General features: G+C 34.8%; 1 protein-coding gene across 1 annotated transcript in view; it reads left to right on the forward strand.

The window, feature by feature from the left end:
• DNAH8 (dynein axonemal heavy chain 8) overlaps nucleotides 1–18,136 on the forward strand; it is a 137,220-nt gene that overhangs the window by 10,471 nt on the left and 108,613 nt on the right. Inside the window, 13 exon segments of the mRNA XM_037405841.1 lie at nucleotides 367–561; nucleotides 1,123–1,199; nucleotides 1,657–1,756; nucleotides 3,908–4,027; nucleotides 6,377–6,512; nucleotides 7,440–7,627; nucleotides 8,577–8,657; nucleotides 10,775–10,891; nucleotides 13,325–13,444; nucleotides 14,220–14,361; nucleotides 15,455–15,570; nucleotides 16,480–16,590; nucleotides 18,031–18,108. Of these exon segments, the coding sequence (XP_037261738.1) occupies nucleotides 367–561; nucleotides 1,123–1,199; nucleotides 1,657–1,756; nucleotides 3,908–4,027; nucleotides 6,377–6,512; nucleotides 7,440–7,627; nucleotides 8,577–8,657; nucleotides 10,775–10,891; nucleotides 13,325–13,444; nucleotides 14,220–14,361; nucleotides 15,455–15,570; nucleotides 16,480–16,590; nucleotides 18,031–18,108 (1,581 nt within the window).

Below are 18,136 nucleotides of genomic sequence, written 5' to 3' on the forward strand. Positions count from 1 at the left end.
AATCTGTATGGCTGCAATTTTTTATTTTGTGAGATCTCTTTGTGCCATCAGTATGTGTATGTCATGTTTTAACTCTTTTTCCATATTACCCTATTGAATCTAGCAGTCAAATATAAAAAAGAAATGCTTTATCGTCAAGAAAAATGAAGATTCTTTTACCTTGTGCTGGGTTGTGGTGAGAACTGGTAGTGAAAATGGAATTAGCTATGCTTTGTTGAAGATACTTGACTTAGAAGCTCAGAAGCAACACATTTCTGAATGTAGCAGAGAAGTGGTTATTGTTTATTTTCTTTTACTCAGGTTTTAGTTTATAGATGAAGTAACAAATAATATGTTATAAGCCTGAATATAATGTTTATATTTCAGATTACAGAGATGTTAACTGTAGTACAAACTTTTTGTACCCTGAGCCTGTCTGCCATCGAAGGGATAGATGTGGCAGTAGAATTCAAAAGTATCTACCGAAGTGTTCAAAAGAAACCATATGACATCCTTGATCCACAAAAAACAGAATTTGATGTGGATTTTGTGGACTTCATGACAAAGATTGAAGATTTAGAGGTAAGTAATATTGCTACCAATAATTTACTTGTGGAAAAATCTGCACTACTTATTCAGTATCTCCCTGATACTGAATGTCACTTAGACTTTGGAATGTGATTAGGCTACATTGTTCTTCTTCCAGTGAACATAGAGTTTGTATTATTTTGGAGGGAGGCTTTCTCTGTTCTTTCTTCTCCTTCCAAAGGGAGCTGTAAAATATATCATAAAGTCCTCACTGAAGGTTGTCACTCAAGCAGCGAAAACAACAACAATTATGAGACCTGACAGAATGATCTATGTGAAGGTCGTTTATTAGCCTGGAGACTGGTGGTTAGATTTTGCATGGAGCAAAGCTGCAACTGTTTTTAATACAATATAATTCTTCACTAAAATTGTCTGGCATTTTAAGAGATTACTTGACTGACACTGGCTATTGATTTTATTAGCATAGACTGATGAAGGCTGCTATTTTGTGCTTTAAGCAGTAACAATTTCAAATGCCACTATGTTAAGAAACTATCAGACATAAAAATAGTATTATATGACCAGCAAAACTATACTAAATTATGTACTCTTTAGATACGGATACAGACGTTTATGCGTAGCTGTTTTGGGAGATCTTTGTCTTCACAGCATGCTTTTCAGTTACTTCAAAGGTATTGGCAATTATGTTTTGAAATATTTTAAACTACCTTCAAATTACTCATTGGCACAATTTAAATAGCACAGCTAATTTTAGAACAAAGGGCGTAATCAAGGATTTTTGAATATTGGTGTTCTGAACCATGTAATTGTTGTAAAAGACATATTTTAGCTTTCTTATGGGAATCAATATATTCCTCTGATTTTTAATTTTATTACAGTTTATTTCATATATTGAAGAGGATGCTAAAAGAAATACCTAAACCCCCACCACAACAACAAAATAACCCACCAGGGCAGAACTTTTCAGCTTTCTGAATCTTGCTCAAAGCAAAAAAATTTCCCAGATCCAGAAGCATTTCCTAGATTTGTGCTTCTTTCATTTTATGTAATTTTCATTTACCCCAAAAGAATAATAAAAAAATATTTGTGGTTTAGAAATATCATTTGGGGTTCTCATTTTTAATACAGGGTTCAAAATCTAGGACTGCCGTGCCTTCAAGAAAAAACAGTACATATGGTTAGTTATATTCTTCAACAATATGCAGCAGAACTTGAAGCTACTAAAAAGGTATTTCATTTCTTTGCAATACATTTTAAACATAATGTTAAAATATGAGCAAATATTTGAATAGGTTTTATTTATTCTATTTCATTTATTGTCAATGCTCAGTCATACTTCTGTTTTCCTGTTACAGAAAACAGACCTTAGTGTGTAGGCAAAATATGATATACATGCTTTTGCAGGCAAATGAATCATCACAATTTTATTTTTTTTAACCAAAATCTCTTCTGTACTCCTTCATCAACTAAAGAAAAAAAAAGTATGTTCTTTACTGGCTGTGTGCATCACTTGCATATACCTTTTGGTTTTTTTATTATATGAGGCCTCTACAGTTAATTTGCATGTGTACATGGCTATTATCTAATGCTGTAACAGTATAAAATAGATATAAAGTGTAGGTAAATTGTGTTTATGTTCATTATAATTTTCCATGATTTGTGTAGCATACCATGACTGTAGCGTAAATGAGAATTAACTTCTGGAGACTGTTCATAGCACTTGACCTTAAACTTTTACAGAGGAAGTCATCTAACCTGACTTTATATGTCTGCAAAATAAACATCTGCCTCAGAACTAGACTTTCATACTCCCTTTTTTCTCAAGAAAGAAACAAATATTCTAGAGACAATTAATCTGATCTATTTTACTTGCTAACCTGAAGATTTAAATAATTCCCTTGAAATGGCCATTTTGCTTCAATGAGTATAAAGGGAATTTAGAAACTGATTCCAGTTTGATCATCCAGACTGATGCAAATATATATTTTTAGAGACATTTACATGAGGAGCCAAGTATCTGTAAACTGCACTTCCTTAGAAAACCATTTCTCCAAAAAGTGACCTAAAACTGTAGCTTGGCTTAGTTGCTCTGAACTACTCGTCATAGTTGTCCTTTCCCTATCTACTCACTGTATATAACACTTCCTGAACCTCTAATTACTGGCTTAATTTGATAAACATGTTTTCAGCAGCACTGCCTGTTTAACAAATCACTGACCCCACCCTTGGCTGCCTTTTCCCAGCCAAAGAAAAAAAAAAGGTATGTTTTCTGAGGGGGTTTCATCCAAGCCAGTTCCTCTCAAGTTCACCATGAAGCTACTTTAATTTCTTGTGTTGGGACTGTGCAGGAGACAGTATAGGGGTAAGAAGACATACCAGTAAGTGAAGAGTTGTGTCTGCTTAAGCAGTACAGCTGTTTGTGTTATCACAGCATAAGTTTGTGTGCCTGAAGTTGGGTGGATACAAATATTCCTCTTTCTTCTGTTGAAGAATGTTGTCAATATACTGGGTAGTTCTAACTATTTATTAGATATTAATGGATTGCTATTTATCCTTGCCAAGCAAGTTTTTTCTAATAAAAAGTTGTTCCTGCTGCAATACTGGTTCTAACATACTTGAATAATTTGTTAATGCAAATTTTGTATGTGATATTTCTAAGCCAATTTTTTCTTTACTATAATGTAGCTGTTCAGTGAGCAGGCCCCATCATTTTTTTTTTTTGGTCACCATGGGCTGTGTACCCAAGAGTGTCTATATGCATGTTGATGAGAAGTTAAAAGAGCATATCAGAAAATCATAGATTATCCTGAGCTGGAAAGGACCGACAAGAACTATTGAGTCCATCTCCTGAAATGTTAGCTATTAGTCAAGTATACATGTCTGAAGAACAATGTTGATGTTTCTATTCAGTTAAAGCCTTTCAGTTAACAATACAGCTTAGGCCTCTTCTAAGGGCAGTTCCCAAGCAAAGGAGGAAAAGCCTGAAGGGTTCTCACAACACTTCCTTACACAGCTTGCTTTCTCATCAGATGGCTCCAAAGTTACACAGCTACACCTGTCAGGCTTGGCCTTGAACACGGGCTGCTCAGCCCCTAGGTTTGCAAGGCCTTTTGGTGTATGCAGGGCTCTGTCATAAGTAAGCACAGCTAAGAAGCAGCTTGAGATAATGAAGACAGGAGACATGATGGTAACAATGTGCACGTCTCAGAAGTGTAGCAAGTGGGGGAAGCAATACATTTTTCTCTTGGTGAACTTTTGTGTAACTCCCCACAAATTTAATCTGTTTGGGAGAGGCAGAAATTGTGATACCAGAAGAAAAAAATCGTTTAACGTTTCAACAGATCTTTCTGTGTGTTTAATGATACTGTTTTTATCATAGCTTTACCAAATTCAGAAAGATGACCCTCCTCTTGCTCGAAACATGCCACCTGTTGCAGGAAAGATACTGTGGGTGAGACAGCTATTCAGAAGAATAAATGAACCAATCAACTATTTCTATGTAAGTTGATGTGAGGAAAAATTAGGGGTTTTGTGTAACATTGAACTTTCTGGCTATGATGATGTCACTTCTCATATGCTAGGCAACCTGTTTATTTGTATGTGAATACCTAGTTAAAAAAATATGCTCTGTAGTAACGACTGTTGTAGATCAAAGATGTAGTGTTAGAATAGAATAGACTATTCCAGTTGGAAAGGACCTACAATGATCATCTAGTCTACCTGCCTGCCCAGTTGAGGGCTAACCAAAAGCTAAAGCATGTTACTAAAAGCATTGTCCAAATGCTTCTTAAATGGCATTGGCCACCTCTTTAGGAAGCCTGTGCCAGTGTTTGACCATAATCTCAGTAAAGAAATGTTTCCTAGTGTCCAATCCAAACCTCCCCTGATGCAGCTTTGAAGCATTCCCATGAATCCTATCACTGAATACCAAGAAGTGATCAACACCTCCCTCTCCACATTCTTTCGTCAGGAAGCTGTAGAGAGCAAGGAGGTCACCCCTCAGCCTCCTTTTCTTCAAACTAGACAAGCCCAAAGTCCTTAGCCACTCCTCACAGGACGTGCCTTCCAGCCCTTCCTCCAGCTTTGTTGCCCTCTCTGGGTGTATTCAAGGACCTTCACATCCTTCTGAAATTATGGTGCCCAGAACTGCACACAGTATTCCAAGCGGGGCTGCACCAAAGCTGAATACAGTGGGATAACCACCCCTTTTGACCGGCTGGTGATGCTGTTTGATGCACCCCAGGATGTGGTTTGCCCTCTTGGCTGCCAGGGCACCCTGCTGACTCTGCTGACTGATCCTTTCTGCATGGCTGCTCTCCAGCTACTCCTCCTCTAATTTATACTTGTGCTCCTTCCTAGGTACAGAATCTGGCAGTTAGACTTGTTAAATTTTATCCCATTAGTCATAGCCCAATGCTTCAATCTGTGTAGATCCTTCTGCAAGGCCTCCTGTACCTCAAGAGAGTCAAAGAGAGCACCTCACAGTCTGGTATCATCAGCAAACTTGCTGATGGCGCATTCAGCTCCTGCATCCAGATTGTTGATCAATATATTGAACAGAACTGACCGGTCACCAGCCAGATGTAGCCCCATGCACTACTCTAACCCTTTGAGCTCTGCCCTTCAGCCAGTTCTTCACCCAGTGCACTGTAAACCTGCTTATCCCACAACTGGACAACTTCTCCAGAAAGATGCTGTGAGGAACAATATCAAAAGCCTTACTAAACTCCAGAAAACCTATTTCTTTTACTTACCACTTAATTAGAACCCCAAGCTGGAAATCTGCAGTGAATTGTTCATATGTCTGTCTTCATGTTGCCCAAAGAACTATTTAATCATTCCAGTCAGTGGCATTTTTCTTCTTTTTTAAATGGACCAGACCAAGGCTTTTACATAAGACTTTTGTCCTGGGTTTTAACAGAGTAACGATCTCTTCTGTTCCTCTAGCCCCATACGGTTCTCTATGGATAATCATGTCTCTTTACCAAGTGGCTTCTAGAAGTAGCTTAAGGCATAAACATGGACTGCCTGACATCCTGAAATTGTTTGGTATATGTGTCTGGTACCAATGAAAAAGCAAGTCTATTATTAGGACCCACGCAATTCTGTAACTGAGAATCTGGTCACCAGTTTTACTGCAGATGATCTCTGAACTAGTCTGGGAACAGGGAATTCCATTACTGAACATCTCATTCTATATTTTCTGTACCATTTAATATACAAATGAAGATTGGTACCAGACATTTGAACGTTAGCATTATGGCCCTTAGGAATTTGTTGGTATTGTGCTTGCTTCCTTCATTGGAATAGTCAGCATCTTGCTATACTAGGATCCACTATAGCAATAATTACTCTTGAAATGTTTGAATGATTTTCCTACAAGGTATCTAGGGTCTCTTGCCAAGTTAACTTCTGTATGAGGGAGGTTTTCACTTTCCTGTTTCCCTTGGATGGGAATAATGATCACTTAAATCTGCTCCAAAGAAAACAAGCATAAATATAATTACTGATTAAAAAAGGACATTTTTTAAAAATGCATTTTTAGTTACTGATCAATTTGGAGTAGAACTGAGTAACCATTTTACTATGAATTACAGATGTTTATCACAGTATAATAATTGCTCTTACATGTGTTAAATATTTAGTACTTATTACAAGTTCTAAGTGACTTCATTGCCCTATAAATTTGAATCATAAATATTTGTTGCAGTTTTTAAGACCTCTGCAAGTATAATTTATAATAATAACTTATATAATATATAGTAAGTATTTAATTTGATAAAAACCCAAATAGTATGATTTTCTTTTGATATGATTTTAATTTGAATGTATTTCTGTATTTTAATAGAAAAAGTCAAATATCTTGGAAAGTCCAGAAGGTAAAGCAGTTGTTCGATTATACAACAGAATTGCCTTTGTATTGGTGGAATTTGAGGTAGTCTATCATAATGCATGGATGAAGGAAATTTCACAATTACAATATTGTAAGTAATTAAATAAGAACTTGGGGTTTTTTAAACTTTCATTAAATGCTAAGTTGACACAAATCAAATAAGTTTTAAGCCTTATTTACCCTTAAAATCTGCAAAATAATAGTGATCTAATAAAGGCGCCTAATAATACAAATCTCTCTCCCTTACTGACCTTGAAACTCGGTTGTGATTTAGTAGACTCTGATAGGTGACTGGAAACACTAAAAAATCTAAAAGCACACAGTTTTTCTTTTTTGTATTGAAACTCTTTATGTATACCACTCTTCCTGTTTTCTTCCCACTATAATAATTTATACACTTGTATTATCTCAGTCCCTCTCAGCACAATTATTGCTTTATGCCTAGAAAAAATGTATGATAATCAAGCTTTAACATTTAAGATTAAATGAGAATTGAAGTAAAAAAAAAAAAAAAGGAGTAGATTTTTCATGTAAATTGTAGACAATCTGTGGGCTTTAAAATTAGGAGTAGATCTGTAAGAATAACATTTTATCATCAAACAGTCAACAGAGGCTTTTGTATTGCTGTTTGGACTTTTCTTTTGGATTTTTGCAATATCCTTATGTAAGCATTCATCCTCATCATCCTTCAAGATACTGAGCATCTCATAATAGTGTTGTTTCCAGGTCCTTAGAAAATAAATTTCATAATTTCCAACTTGACCTAAGAAAAGATATGCCACAAATAAGACTGGATCTGACGCTTGTTTAGCTTATGAGGAGAAAGGTTATATATGGCAGAAAGCTAATACGGTGAATGTCAGTTGTACATTTTCCTTAATGGAAAACAACATGAAGATATTTCGGAAGTAACCATACATATTTAATCACCATATAGCAATATTAGAATCTGTGTTCCATAATACTTCATGTAGCAGAAACAGTTGCCTTAGAAACTGATATAAAAATGTCTTTACAGCCTTACAAACCACAATATTTGTACGCCATCCTAAAACTGGGAAGTTCCTCATTAATTTTGATGCCCAAATTCCAGAGATTGTCCGAGAGACCAAATGTATGATAAAGTTGGGTCTGGAAGTACCGGAGCAAGCAAAAAAGTTGGTGAAAATAGAAAATAACCTGAAGTCAAAAAAGTTGCATTTAGAGGTAAACTTAAAAATTATCACGTTTGCTTTTTTAAAAAAAAAAAAAAAAAAAAAAAAAAAGAATATCTGATTAACCATAGAAATTTTTCTATGGTTAAATAAAGGTTAAAGATTGGTATGAAGTTCTTTAAGGTAAATTTGTGGAATGCACAAGTGGAAAGTGGACATAGAGGATCTCATTTGAAAAACCTCTACTAACTTCTGTATGGGCTAGTATATACTTAAATATAAGCATATATAATTCTTATATCCTGTGGAATGCTATGTATATTCTGGTGATGAAATAATTAAAGCTAAACAAGAAGTGTTCACTCTCTGAAAATCAATAAAACGTAGTTTTACAGAGTTTTTGAGAAACAAAGATTGGAATTCTTCTGGATTGGAAGATACCATGAGCCACAAAAACATCAAGAATTTTGCAGGTTACCTGCCAGAGTAGTCAGATTTCTGATACCTGTAGTATTTGCTATTGTTATAGTATTTTGAAAAGTTTGTATCTTGGGGATGAGGTGTACCATACAAGATTTTTGTGTGCCTAAGGCATAAGACAAAAGGAAATTTTAAAACTGAGTTAATATGTGACTTGAATTATCTAAAGCATGTGATACTCAGTTTCAATAGGATATTGTAACTTAGAGTCACTAAAGCTTGAGCTGTCTTTAGCTCCAGATAAATATCATACTTGGTCTGGCTTTGTGCATAAAGAATGTGTTTCATGAAGGCTGCTTTCATTCTTCCTTGTGTAGCTTGATATGTATTCATTACATGCCAGAAACGATGTACATAGGTATGTAATGTCTGTGTGAAACTCTACAGTTGTTTTCAAATGTAGTCTTGTACTGCTTTCCATGTTTTTTTCTGATGATTTTATTGTATAACAGGCCGTTTACTTCAGAAAAGAAAGCACTTAAAATATTCTTCTTGATACTGTCCTTTCTAAAAATTAACAGGGTCTTCTCCAATGTTATGAAGATTTGTGTCAAGAAATACCAATGATTTTTGTAAATCTAATGGCACCAGAAATAGAAAAGGTTGGTATTGCAAAATACACTTCAATATACCTCAAAAGAAGCTAGAATAACTAAGTAACAGTTTATAATTTTAAAATACTTAGATGGATCTGCATGTTGTGAACTTAATGAACTTCACTCAAATCTTTTAAGATCAAAAATTTACTCTTTGCAACCCTCATACAGTGTTCAAATAATGTGTATTACAGTAGAATAATTTTAGTACCTATGACATGTAAACCCCATAGAACAAAGAATATGCACTTTGTGGGTCTATTTATCTACACAAATCTCCAGCTTTGGCATGGAAGTAAATTATCATTTAATATTTCAGTTTTAGAGGTTTTCATGGGAAGTTGTGCTTTTCATTTAGCTGAAATACTAAATGTCTTGATTCTTGTCATTGCATGGAGAGAATTATTGAGTCAGTCCCATCAGTGATGTGGAAAGGTTATATACTGCAGTAAAGGTACAGTTTTCAGTTTTATTGGAGATGCAGGATGTCTATCCTACAAGCTTTTTTTTTTTTTTCCCAGACACTTGCAAGCGTATGTATGTAGCTGTTTTAGGTAGCTCTTCCCTTTTTGGTTCTAAATAATAACATTAGAAGGTTGAAGAGTTTGCGTAAGTTTCTGTAACTACATAGTTGGCATTTACTGAAGTACGAGAAACAAAAAACTTGTCCTTGCTCTTAATAGATAAATAATAAAAGACCAAGAGATAAGGTGATGGTAGTCTTCACTGTAGTGATACTACTGTAAACATGATTGTATCATAGAGGGAATAACACACCTCTGTATTTTAGAGGAAACAATTGACAAAAGAGAAGGATGAATATAGTACAAACAACAGGAGATGGCAATGTTTATTGAAGAAGTCTTCAGTGTATAAGAAGAGGAAAGCACAAATCCAAAGATGGAATGAGAAAATCTAATCTATGGCTACATTGCTGCCATAATTGGACAGCAACTCATGTAGAGCCTTAAACTGTTTCTAGATTGGCTATGTTGGTTACCAGTAACAGTACCATCCCAGCATTGTGGAGTCAAATATATTCCCCAAAACATATATATTATGGTGATAGTAATGGCTGTATTTTCAAATAGCTGTGTGTCTATTTGAGTTGAATTCATTGTTTTAGCAGTGATATAGACATAGCAAAAAGAAGCATTAGGGTGGAGTCCAGGCTGTGACTTGGTAAACATCAAGATGAAAGAGCAGATATGATAGGTGGCTATTTAAAATTAAATATGAGCATAACTGGTTCAGAGTTTCTTCAGCAATTAAGCAAAATTAAACTTCTGTCATTTCAAGGATGATGGGGTTCGCAAAATATAAAATTGTGGTGGTTGTATACCTGGCAATCAGTGAGAAGTTTTGGAGTGCTAGGCAAAAATGTCAGGGGAACTCTGTGGGAGAGTCTGGAAAGATTGATTTTCATAGCCTGGTGGTAGTATAAGACTTCCTTTTCCTCGGCGTCCCACCTCCTTTGAAGGTACAGATTCTGCAGTGAAGGAAGGATTTTGGTGTAGATCATACAGTGACAGGGTAACAAGCTGATTTCAGCTAAATGCTGAACATCTTGATGATAAATCCAGTAGAAACAGACCACAGAGAACCAAGAAATCAGTAAGGGAAATGGTACGGAAGAGAGGATTTTTTAAAAAAAACCATTGAAGCTATAAAAAATTTGGAGAGGATCAGTGTTATTCAAAAGGGTATGAATGAAAAATGTCATTAGATATGTACCTGAAGTTGAAAGAATGTAATTATACTGTTGAGAATGGTCAAGATATATGTTAAAGGAGCAATTGTAAGATCAGTAGTGGACTTGATTTTAATTTTAGGAAGGAGTGGGAACTACTGAAAGAGACTATCGGGGAGAACAGGAAGGGGAAGATCTTTGCTGAGTGTGTATGCTTGACAGTTGTAGACAGAAGCTGTAGTATGCACTATCCTCTCCTTCCCCAATATTCCATAAATTTATTTGACGTTTTCCTTGAAAAACCATAACCTTCCTTTCAAAACTTAGGTGTAGCTCTTTCTTTCATCAGTGACATTAGTGATTCTAATAATGACATTTGTTTATAATTTTCTTTAAAACAAAAAAATCCCTGAAATTTTATTTTTATACTTAGATGGAAGCTGTGTTGACGCAAGGACTTACCATGTTGACTTGGTCATCTGTGACACTCGAAAGTTTCTTTCAAGAAGCTGATCGAGTTCTGAATAGATTTAAACAGCTTTTGAAAAAGGTATGCACCTGATCACTGTATAAATTAAATGACAGTTTAGAGAAATCATTTTTGGTACACTGCTTTAATTTTCTTTGCTTTTTAAAGTATGGTGGGGTTTGGGTTTTTTTTAAGAATTATATGTACAATGATTCCCTGCCATTATTGCCCTCAAATGTTTGACCTTTGCTTCTGTTCTTGCAGTAGAATATATTTCCATTCATCCTCAGATTCTGTGATTGCCACTCTGATTTTGAGTCAGCCTCTGATTCTCTTTGAGTGCTTGTCCCTCAGTGCAATTGCACACAAGATACCTCCATTGTCCAGTGGAGAACTTCTTAGCATTAACTGTATTCATAGCAGGCACGCCTTGAAACTGTCTCCTCTTTGAGCAGCCCATAAAATAATGAAGGAGAGCACGCTTCTCCCTCACAATTTTCTGCATACTGACTGAGTCCGAGCTTTTTTCCTCTCAGAGTTTGCCACATGATTCTGAATTTTTTTCATTCCATTAACATGCTTGAGGACTTGTATTGGTTCTTTTTCTTTTCAAGAGTTTACGTTGGCAGTCAGGTCATCCTTCTGTCTTGACGGTTGAACTGTACGGCTATGATCTCTCCTAGCAATATCATAAATTTTGTCTCCTGTTGTAGGAGATTGGTAGTTCCTGTTGGGTATATGTATGGCAGAAAAACATAGTTATAGTCAAGAGCTCTGTTTGCTGCTTAAACAAGGATTGGCTATGCAAGAAATTAACAGTTCTCTGAGCCTGAGTATATGTGAAATAACCATGTCTTTTGTAGGTATTTTTCTTAAATTTGTAGGTTGCGTACCTTTTTTTGCTTTCTTACCCCTCACATATCAATGCAAAAAAGTGTAAAACTTCTTGGATCCTTGATTACTGTGAATGGGATATTGTAAACAAATAGAGAAAAAGGGATGTAAAACAGAAGCATGAATGATATTATAACAAATATCCCAGAGATGGGATATCGCAGATGCAGAATATTTCAGGTAAAAAAAATAAAAATTGGACAGAATTCGGTTTTATTTGGATTCTGCCATGAGAAAGCCACTTCACTATAGATGACTGAATGCTGATAATGTATTTTAGAATCAAAAACTCAGTGAAAAGCTGTGTTGACTAAAAGAAGGAGAAGCACTGAAGACTTACACATCAAGCAAGTTATTGCAGGGACTGCCTTGCCTTGCAACTAGACTCATGGCCAGTAAGATCATGAGCAAGGATCTAATGATCTTCTATCAGCATAGCTTGTTTTGTTGCTGTGTTTTATTTAATCTAGCAGCAGTGTATCCTGCATAACTGGAATGGTCTGGGGTCTAACTTACTATTACTGCCTGTCTGCCTAAAACTGCTCTTAAAACAGCAAGGATTCTTTGGGAATTCTAGCATGGATGAAATAATGAAGCAGGACTTCTCTTTTACTCCATCAGTTTCTGAGCTTTCAGGACAGAAGTAAAAGAAGTTTAAAGAAACTACTCTTAGTCTTGGGACCGCTTTCTGATGAAGTTCTTGGGGTATAGGAGATATTTTTTTTCTTTGTTACTCATTCATATAATCTTCAAGACTGATCAGCTGAAAGAGCTCTCAAGAGATGCTCATTCAACAGCTAGATCATTGCTGTTATGGTGCAGAAGTAGAAAACTACTTATACTGTCTGTGAAATAATTTCAGTTACACAGTGAATTTAAAAATATGGTTCTGATAACCAGAAATCTGTGAAGTGTGTGGAAACACCAAATTCCTCTAAGGATTTCACTTTCTCAAGGATTCATACGTCTCAGTTTCCCAACACAGAACCAGCAGATATTTAGAAAATTACAAGATTTTGTTTTCAAAGGACTGCCTGAAATGAAATTGTGCACACTACTAATCTTTTTAGAATTCTGTTATCACACTGTGCAAGATTTAAATGCATAGAGTCCTAGCAACTGAGTTCATGTCTTCTGTGGCAATAGTAACCATATAATTTCCAGACTTATATCTCTTTTTTTATTGTTTGTATTCAGATTGTCTGCAATGAAACATGTTAGCAAAAGATAAATTTTTTGTAGGGTACTTGTCTCCCTAAATCCCTTCTGTAGATAATGGAGAAAAAGGATAATTCACAATAAATGTAGACTATATTTAGCCATTGTAAATATCCACTAAGTTACCATAACCCATGAGGCATTGTTGTGCTTCCTTTTTTCTGTGCTTTTCTCATATTAAAGTTTTTACTGTTAGTGCTTATACCCTGGTGTGTTTTTTTTCTGTTATGGTTTACTTTCTTAGAGGATTTTGTACTGTAACATTCTTGCATTTTCACTGGGTAGAGAGGTACAATTTTTTGTTTTCTGCAAACCATTGTATACCTGTTAGAGCTCTCTGAAATAGAATATGTTATGCTTTAAACATAAATGTACAGTATTAATACAACTTTTTATTTTTAGGTCAATGATTTAAGTGAAGTGCGTATTGATTTAATATTAAAAGAAATATCAAATACTCTTTTAATTGCCTTACCAGTAGATGGTCCTATCAAAGTAGAGAATATGTTGATCTCCAATGAGGTGTGTGCCACTTTACATCTTCAAATTTTAATTCTTGCGTGTGTTAGAAAAAATGCCTTAGTAAATTAATATAAACCTATAAGAGAATTCTTCTAACTGTAGAATTACAGTTTTTTTCATTAAAATATTTTGGTTAAAATATTTTATATGAAGATAAATTGGTACTTAGATATTTGAGATACTTAAACTGTAATATTTCATAGATAAATTTTATTTAACTGCTTCACAATTAAACGAGATAATTTTTCTTTGTAGGAAGCTACTCAGACATATGCAGCCTTTTTTCACCCCCCTGTTTTTTCGAAACTGTTTTTTAAGGGAGAAGGCAAAAAATACTTTCCAGCAAGTACATTTGAGAATACGAATGAGGCTAAAAATGTATTTAGTTAGTACATTGGTGCAAATAAATAAAATTATTAAGGACATTTGAAAGAATATTTGGGTGATTTCAGATTCAGACTGTGACCTTCCTTCAATATCCATGATTTTCTTCTGACCCTTAAGAATATCATTGCATTTCAAAGATGGAAATGTTAAAAAAAAAAAAAAAAGCAGCATTAAAAACATAGTGATAATATAACAGAAGTTTTTGATAATTTTGAATAAAGATTATTGGTTTGGTTTCTCAATTTTCTTTTAAAACTGTGGTTGTTCTGTTGAAATAGTCTCAGTCTGAAGAATGCAATATTCAGGGAAATGTTCTGGCTTTCCATGAAGAACAGTAATAATACAATCAATGATACTGAGATAATTCATTGATATTTTTATTTAACAGGCTTATACTAAAGAATGTTCCCAGTTATTAAACTACAAAAGCATGCACATTGAAGATGCTGTTCAAGAACTAATATCTATATTTGAAAAGAATTATGAAATTCAATATTCTAAGAAAACTTCAGAAAAACATGTATTACCAGGTAGATAATGTTGAATATTTCAATAAAAATTTCTGTCCATAATTATGCAGATTTAGCTAGCACATATAAAAATTTAATTGTTTTAGCTAATTTTCTTCAGACTTCTCCCTCCCATTAAGGTTTCATCTGTGTCTCAGTTCTGCCTTCATTTACTGCTATTAAACTAAACCACTAGCCTATGAAATACAGAGGTAATCCAGTATTGGTGGGGTTTCTAGAATTAAACTCTGTCCTGCTTAGATTAGCAAGATCTTTGCTCTAGAGGAGAAATGTTACGGCGGCATTTCTCTTAGGCACTCATTGTAACTTTTTTTTCCTTTCCATAAGTGAAATACAGTGTTTCCTTCTTAGCTATCTCAGGTATTTGGTACTGTCCTTCTCTTTGTGACTTTTCTGCCACAGCAGAATTGTATCTCAAATACCTGTGCTTTGCTCGCCAATCACTTTAAATTAGTATAGTCAAATAACTGCTCGTGTACGAGACTCACAGCTGATCAATATGGCTGGTTCCCGCTGCTCTGGGGTGTGTTACTAAGATTTTAGGAAGTCCTTTACCATTAGAGGAGAAATAGTTTATAGCTGGAGAAAAATATTTTGTTTTAAAGAAAAATTTTGAAGCTTAATCAGTAATGGAGCTCCTTTTCTTACACAGGATTTTTTTATTTTCCTTCTGGGTTCAGTTTCCTCCAGGTATAGAGGCACACTCAGGGTCAACACTTTAGGTAGTTCAATATGATGCAACCAGAAAAAAAATGATGATAACATACTTCTCTGTGTTTTGTTAAATTGTTTTTAATGATTTGGGGGAGGGGGGCTATTTCCAGCTGATACATCCATGTCTGCCTACCTGTCTTTAATAACATATGTGTTGTGCATGGTGTTCATTAGACTGAGGCTTATAAACTGGGCTCTTAACCAGATTCCTGGTGTGAAAAAAATGGTGTGAAATACAACCAATTAGCTGATCCAGGTACTACTAAAATAAAAATCAATATTTTTTTGCCTGTAAAGAGGGGGGACAACATGCTTCAAAGGAGAACACAGTGTTCAATTAACAGAAAGTTAATTGAATGTATGTTTTTTAAATTTACAGCAAAAGTAACACATCTAGTGTCTGAAAATAACGCAGGAGAGAGAGAAAATACTACTTCTGCAGCTCCTCATAGTGATAATAACAAGGGCAATAAGAAAGACGATGAGTTTAAAAAGGTATTCTGTGATAAGATGGTATTTTTTTTTCAGGTCAATCAGATTAGTAAACAGTATCTTGAGTTTTGGTAGCTGGATATCAGTGTTACAGAAAGACATCACATAGAGAATATAGGATGTCATGTAAAAAATGATGAAATAGCTTCCTTAAAAAGTTAGTTTGGGGTGGATTTTAGCTTTCAAAAATATATTCCATGTTACTACAGTTATCACCTTTATTAAAAAAAATTCTTGATATATGGAAAGTATAAAATTTTGGAGAGGCTTTCTTTCTTGGGTGGGCAGAAACACTGATCCTTTCTGTCCTCCTTTTCCAAATTCACCCAGAAAGTTCGCCTTTCCTTGAAGAATATAATCTCTTCATATTCAGCAGAGAAGGGAAGTGGAAATGGAAAACAAAGAGTAACAAACTTGCAAGCACAAATGCAATAATGGTACAAGGTTGCATTCTGTTATTTTGTGCTAGTGATCAGTACATGTTGCTGTATTTTTATGTTCTTCTTAATCCAGTACAGTCAGATTTTACTGTATTTGCCTCTCTTTTTGAAAAGGGCAAGTATCCACCAATATTATTGAATGATTCATGAAAGGTTTTTTTAATACCTTTTAAAAAAGGTATTTTTTAATACTCTGAAGGAGTATGAAACTTCAGCCAGATCTTGGTATTCTGTCTCTGAATAGACAATTTGAGTTTCCTCAGTTGCTATACTCTCTTTTTCATGCAATTTCTACTTACTTACTTACAAGCTGTTCCTCCCACCCCCAGCTTCTCCCCTTGTTTTTCTTAGGTAGCTTACAGCATAAATTCCTTTGGACAAGAACTATTATGTTTGATTTAAAACCTTTTGACATAATTTTCAGGTTCCTGTCTGAGCACAATATTAAATACTGTGTGTTTATTCATTACAGAACTGTAAAGAGATAGTTGCTTATTTCAGTCACCAGCTGCTAGACAGCCTCCAGAAAGCCACCCAACTGTCTTTGAATAGTCTTAAAAAAAGAATATTTGTTTCAAAGTAAGTTGCAAATGAAAGCCTTCAATAGTAATACCAGAGCAAAGTTATTTAACTACTGTGTTAATATATTAATACAAATACACATTCACACGTGTAATGATACATGCGCATGTATCATCAGTCAAACAGTTCCAGACCTTTTGGCCCTTTTAGCTCAGCCAAAACCTGGAGAGCACTCACTTTGTTACAGCGATGCTTTGGGCCCACACTTTTCTTTTAAGCTTTAATTCTTTATGTTGTCAGTTATAGTCTATGTACTTTGTTTTGGACAAAAAATGAAGTTTGTTTCTACTATTGTTTCCCCACTGCCTGCACCTTTTTGTTTTTATTGCCATATATTTCCATTGGGATTGCTTTTTGCTGTTAGTACAATTTATAGTCCAACATAAACAAGTAGAACTTAAATGACCATTCCAGGTCATGTATGGCAGTGAGCCCATATATTCATCTCATTTCAGATTACTTCTGCAAGCATGACTATGCACTCAGAGTTCTTTCCCATGGATTAAAGATCATCCATGCACTCTTTATGCATTCCATATGATAATGGCAAGATCCATACAATTTTATCATTCTCTTATATTCAGTATAATTTCTATAGATTCTTCTCTGCTTGAAGAGGCATACAGTTCAGAGACATAATTGCTTCAGTATAATACATTCTATGTTGAAAAGCCTACTTAGAATTCTGTTAAGAGCAGGTGAAGCTGACGGTGTTTTGTGATTAATGTATGTTGAAGCTGGTGTTACTTTTTCTTTTTCTAAGGACAGTTTTCATAGATAATGTACTGAAGTCCTGATCTTACTGAAGTAAATAGGAATTTATTTGGCTGTGTCCTTTATATTTGTCTATGCTATCATATTGTTGAATCTTCCCTTATTTGGTCACCGTGTCTTGTCATAGCATTTAGAAACTGTACTTTGCGCTTTGTTTTTAATTTTAGTTTTGAGTGGGTTCAGGGCATGTATTTATCAATTTGCAACAGCTTGTCATCTTTGAACCTTTTCTGTTCTGTTGACTATATCTAAAATGTAACGAGGTAACTTTTACTCTTGATAGGCTGCTGCATGAAATTGTCAGTAAAACCTTCTTATAACCTAGTCAAAGCACTAGCAGAGTTCCATCATTATTAAACTGAGATATTAAAATCCAGAATCAGAAAATATTCTGGATTAAAAAAAATATCATGAAAACAATGGCTGGATCCAAGGTAACCTTTGTCTGAATGATGGAGCTCTGGCTATTATCTTCCCCTTTAAACAAGAAGCTCCTATAAGTTTTGTCAAGTAGTTCTAACTCAATGTGAAAATTCTCCATGAAGGTTTGCCCAGAAAAAGTAGCTCAAAATTATATTTCTAAGATAATTTTGGAGGATTTCATGGTGAAGTATTTACGACATGTTTCAAAATAATTTTCAGCAAAATGACATTTGGGAGAACAAAGTTTTCTGCTCATCCAAACAGATCTGAAGAGGTTGCTCCTTTTCTAAAAGCAGAAGTACACCTTGCTGCTCCCAATGTGGTAAGTTACGTGTCATATCGTTAAGGTA

The sequence above is a fragment of the Falco rusticolus genome, chromosome 12 (assembly GCF_015220075.1).
Source record: "Falco rusticolus isolate bFalRus1 chromosome 12, bFalRus1.pri, whole genome shotgun sequence".
In the NCBI taxonomy this organism is placed as follows: domain Eukaryota; kingdom Metazoa; phylum Chordata; class Aves; order Falconiformes; family Falconidae; genus Falco; species Falco rusticolus.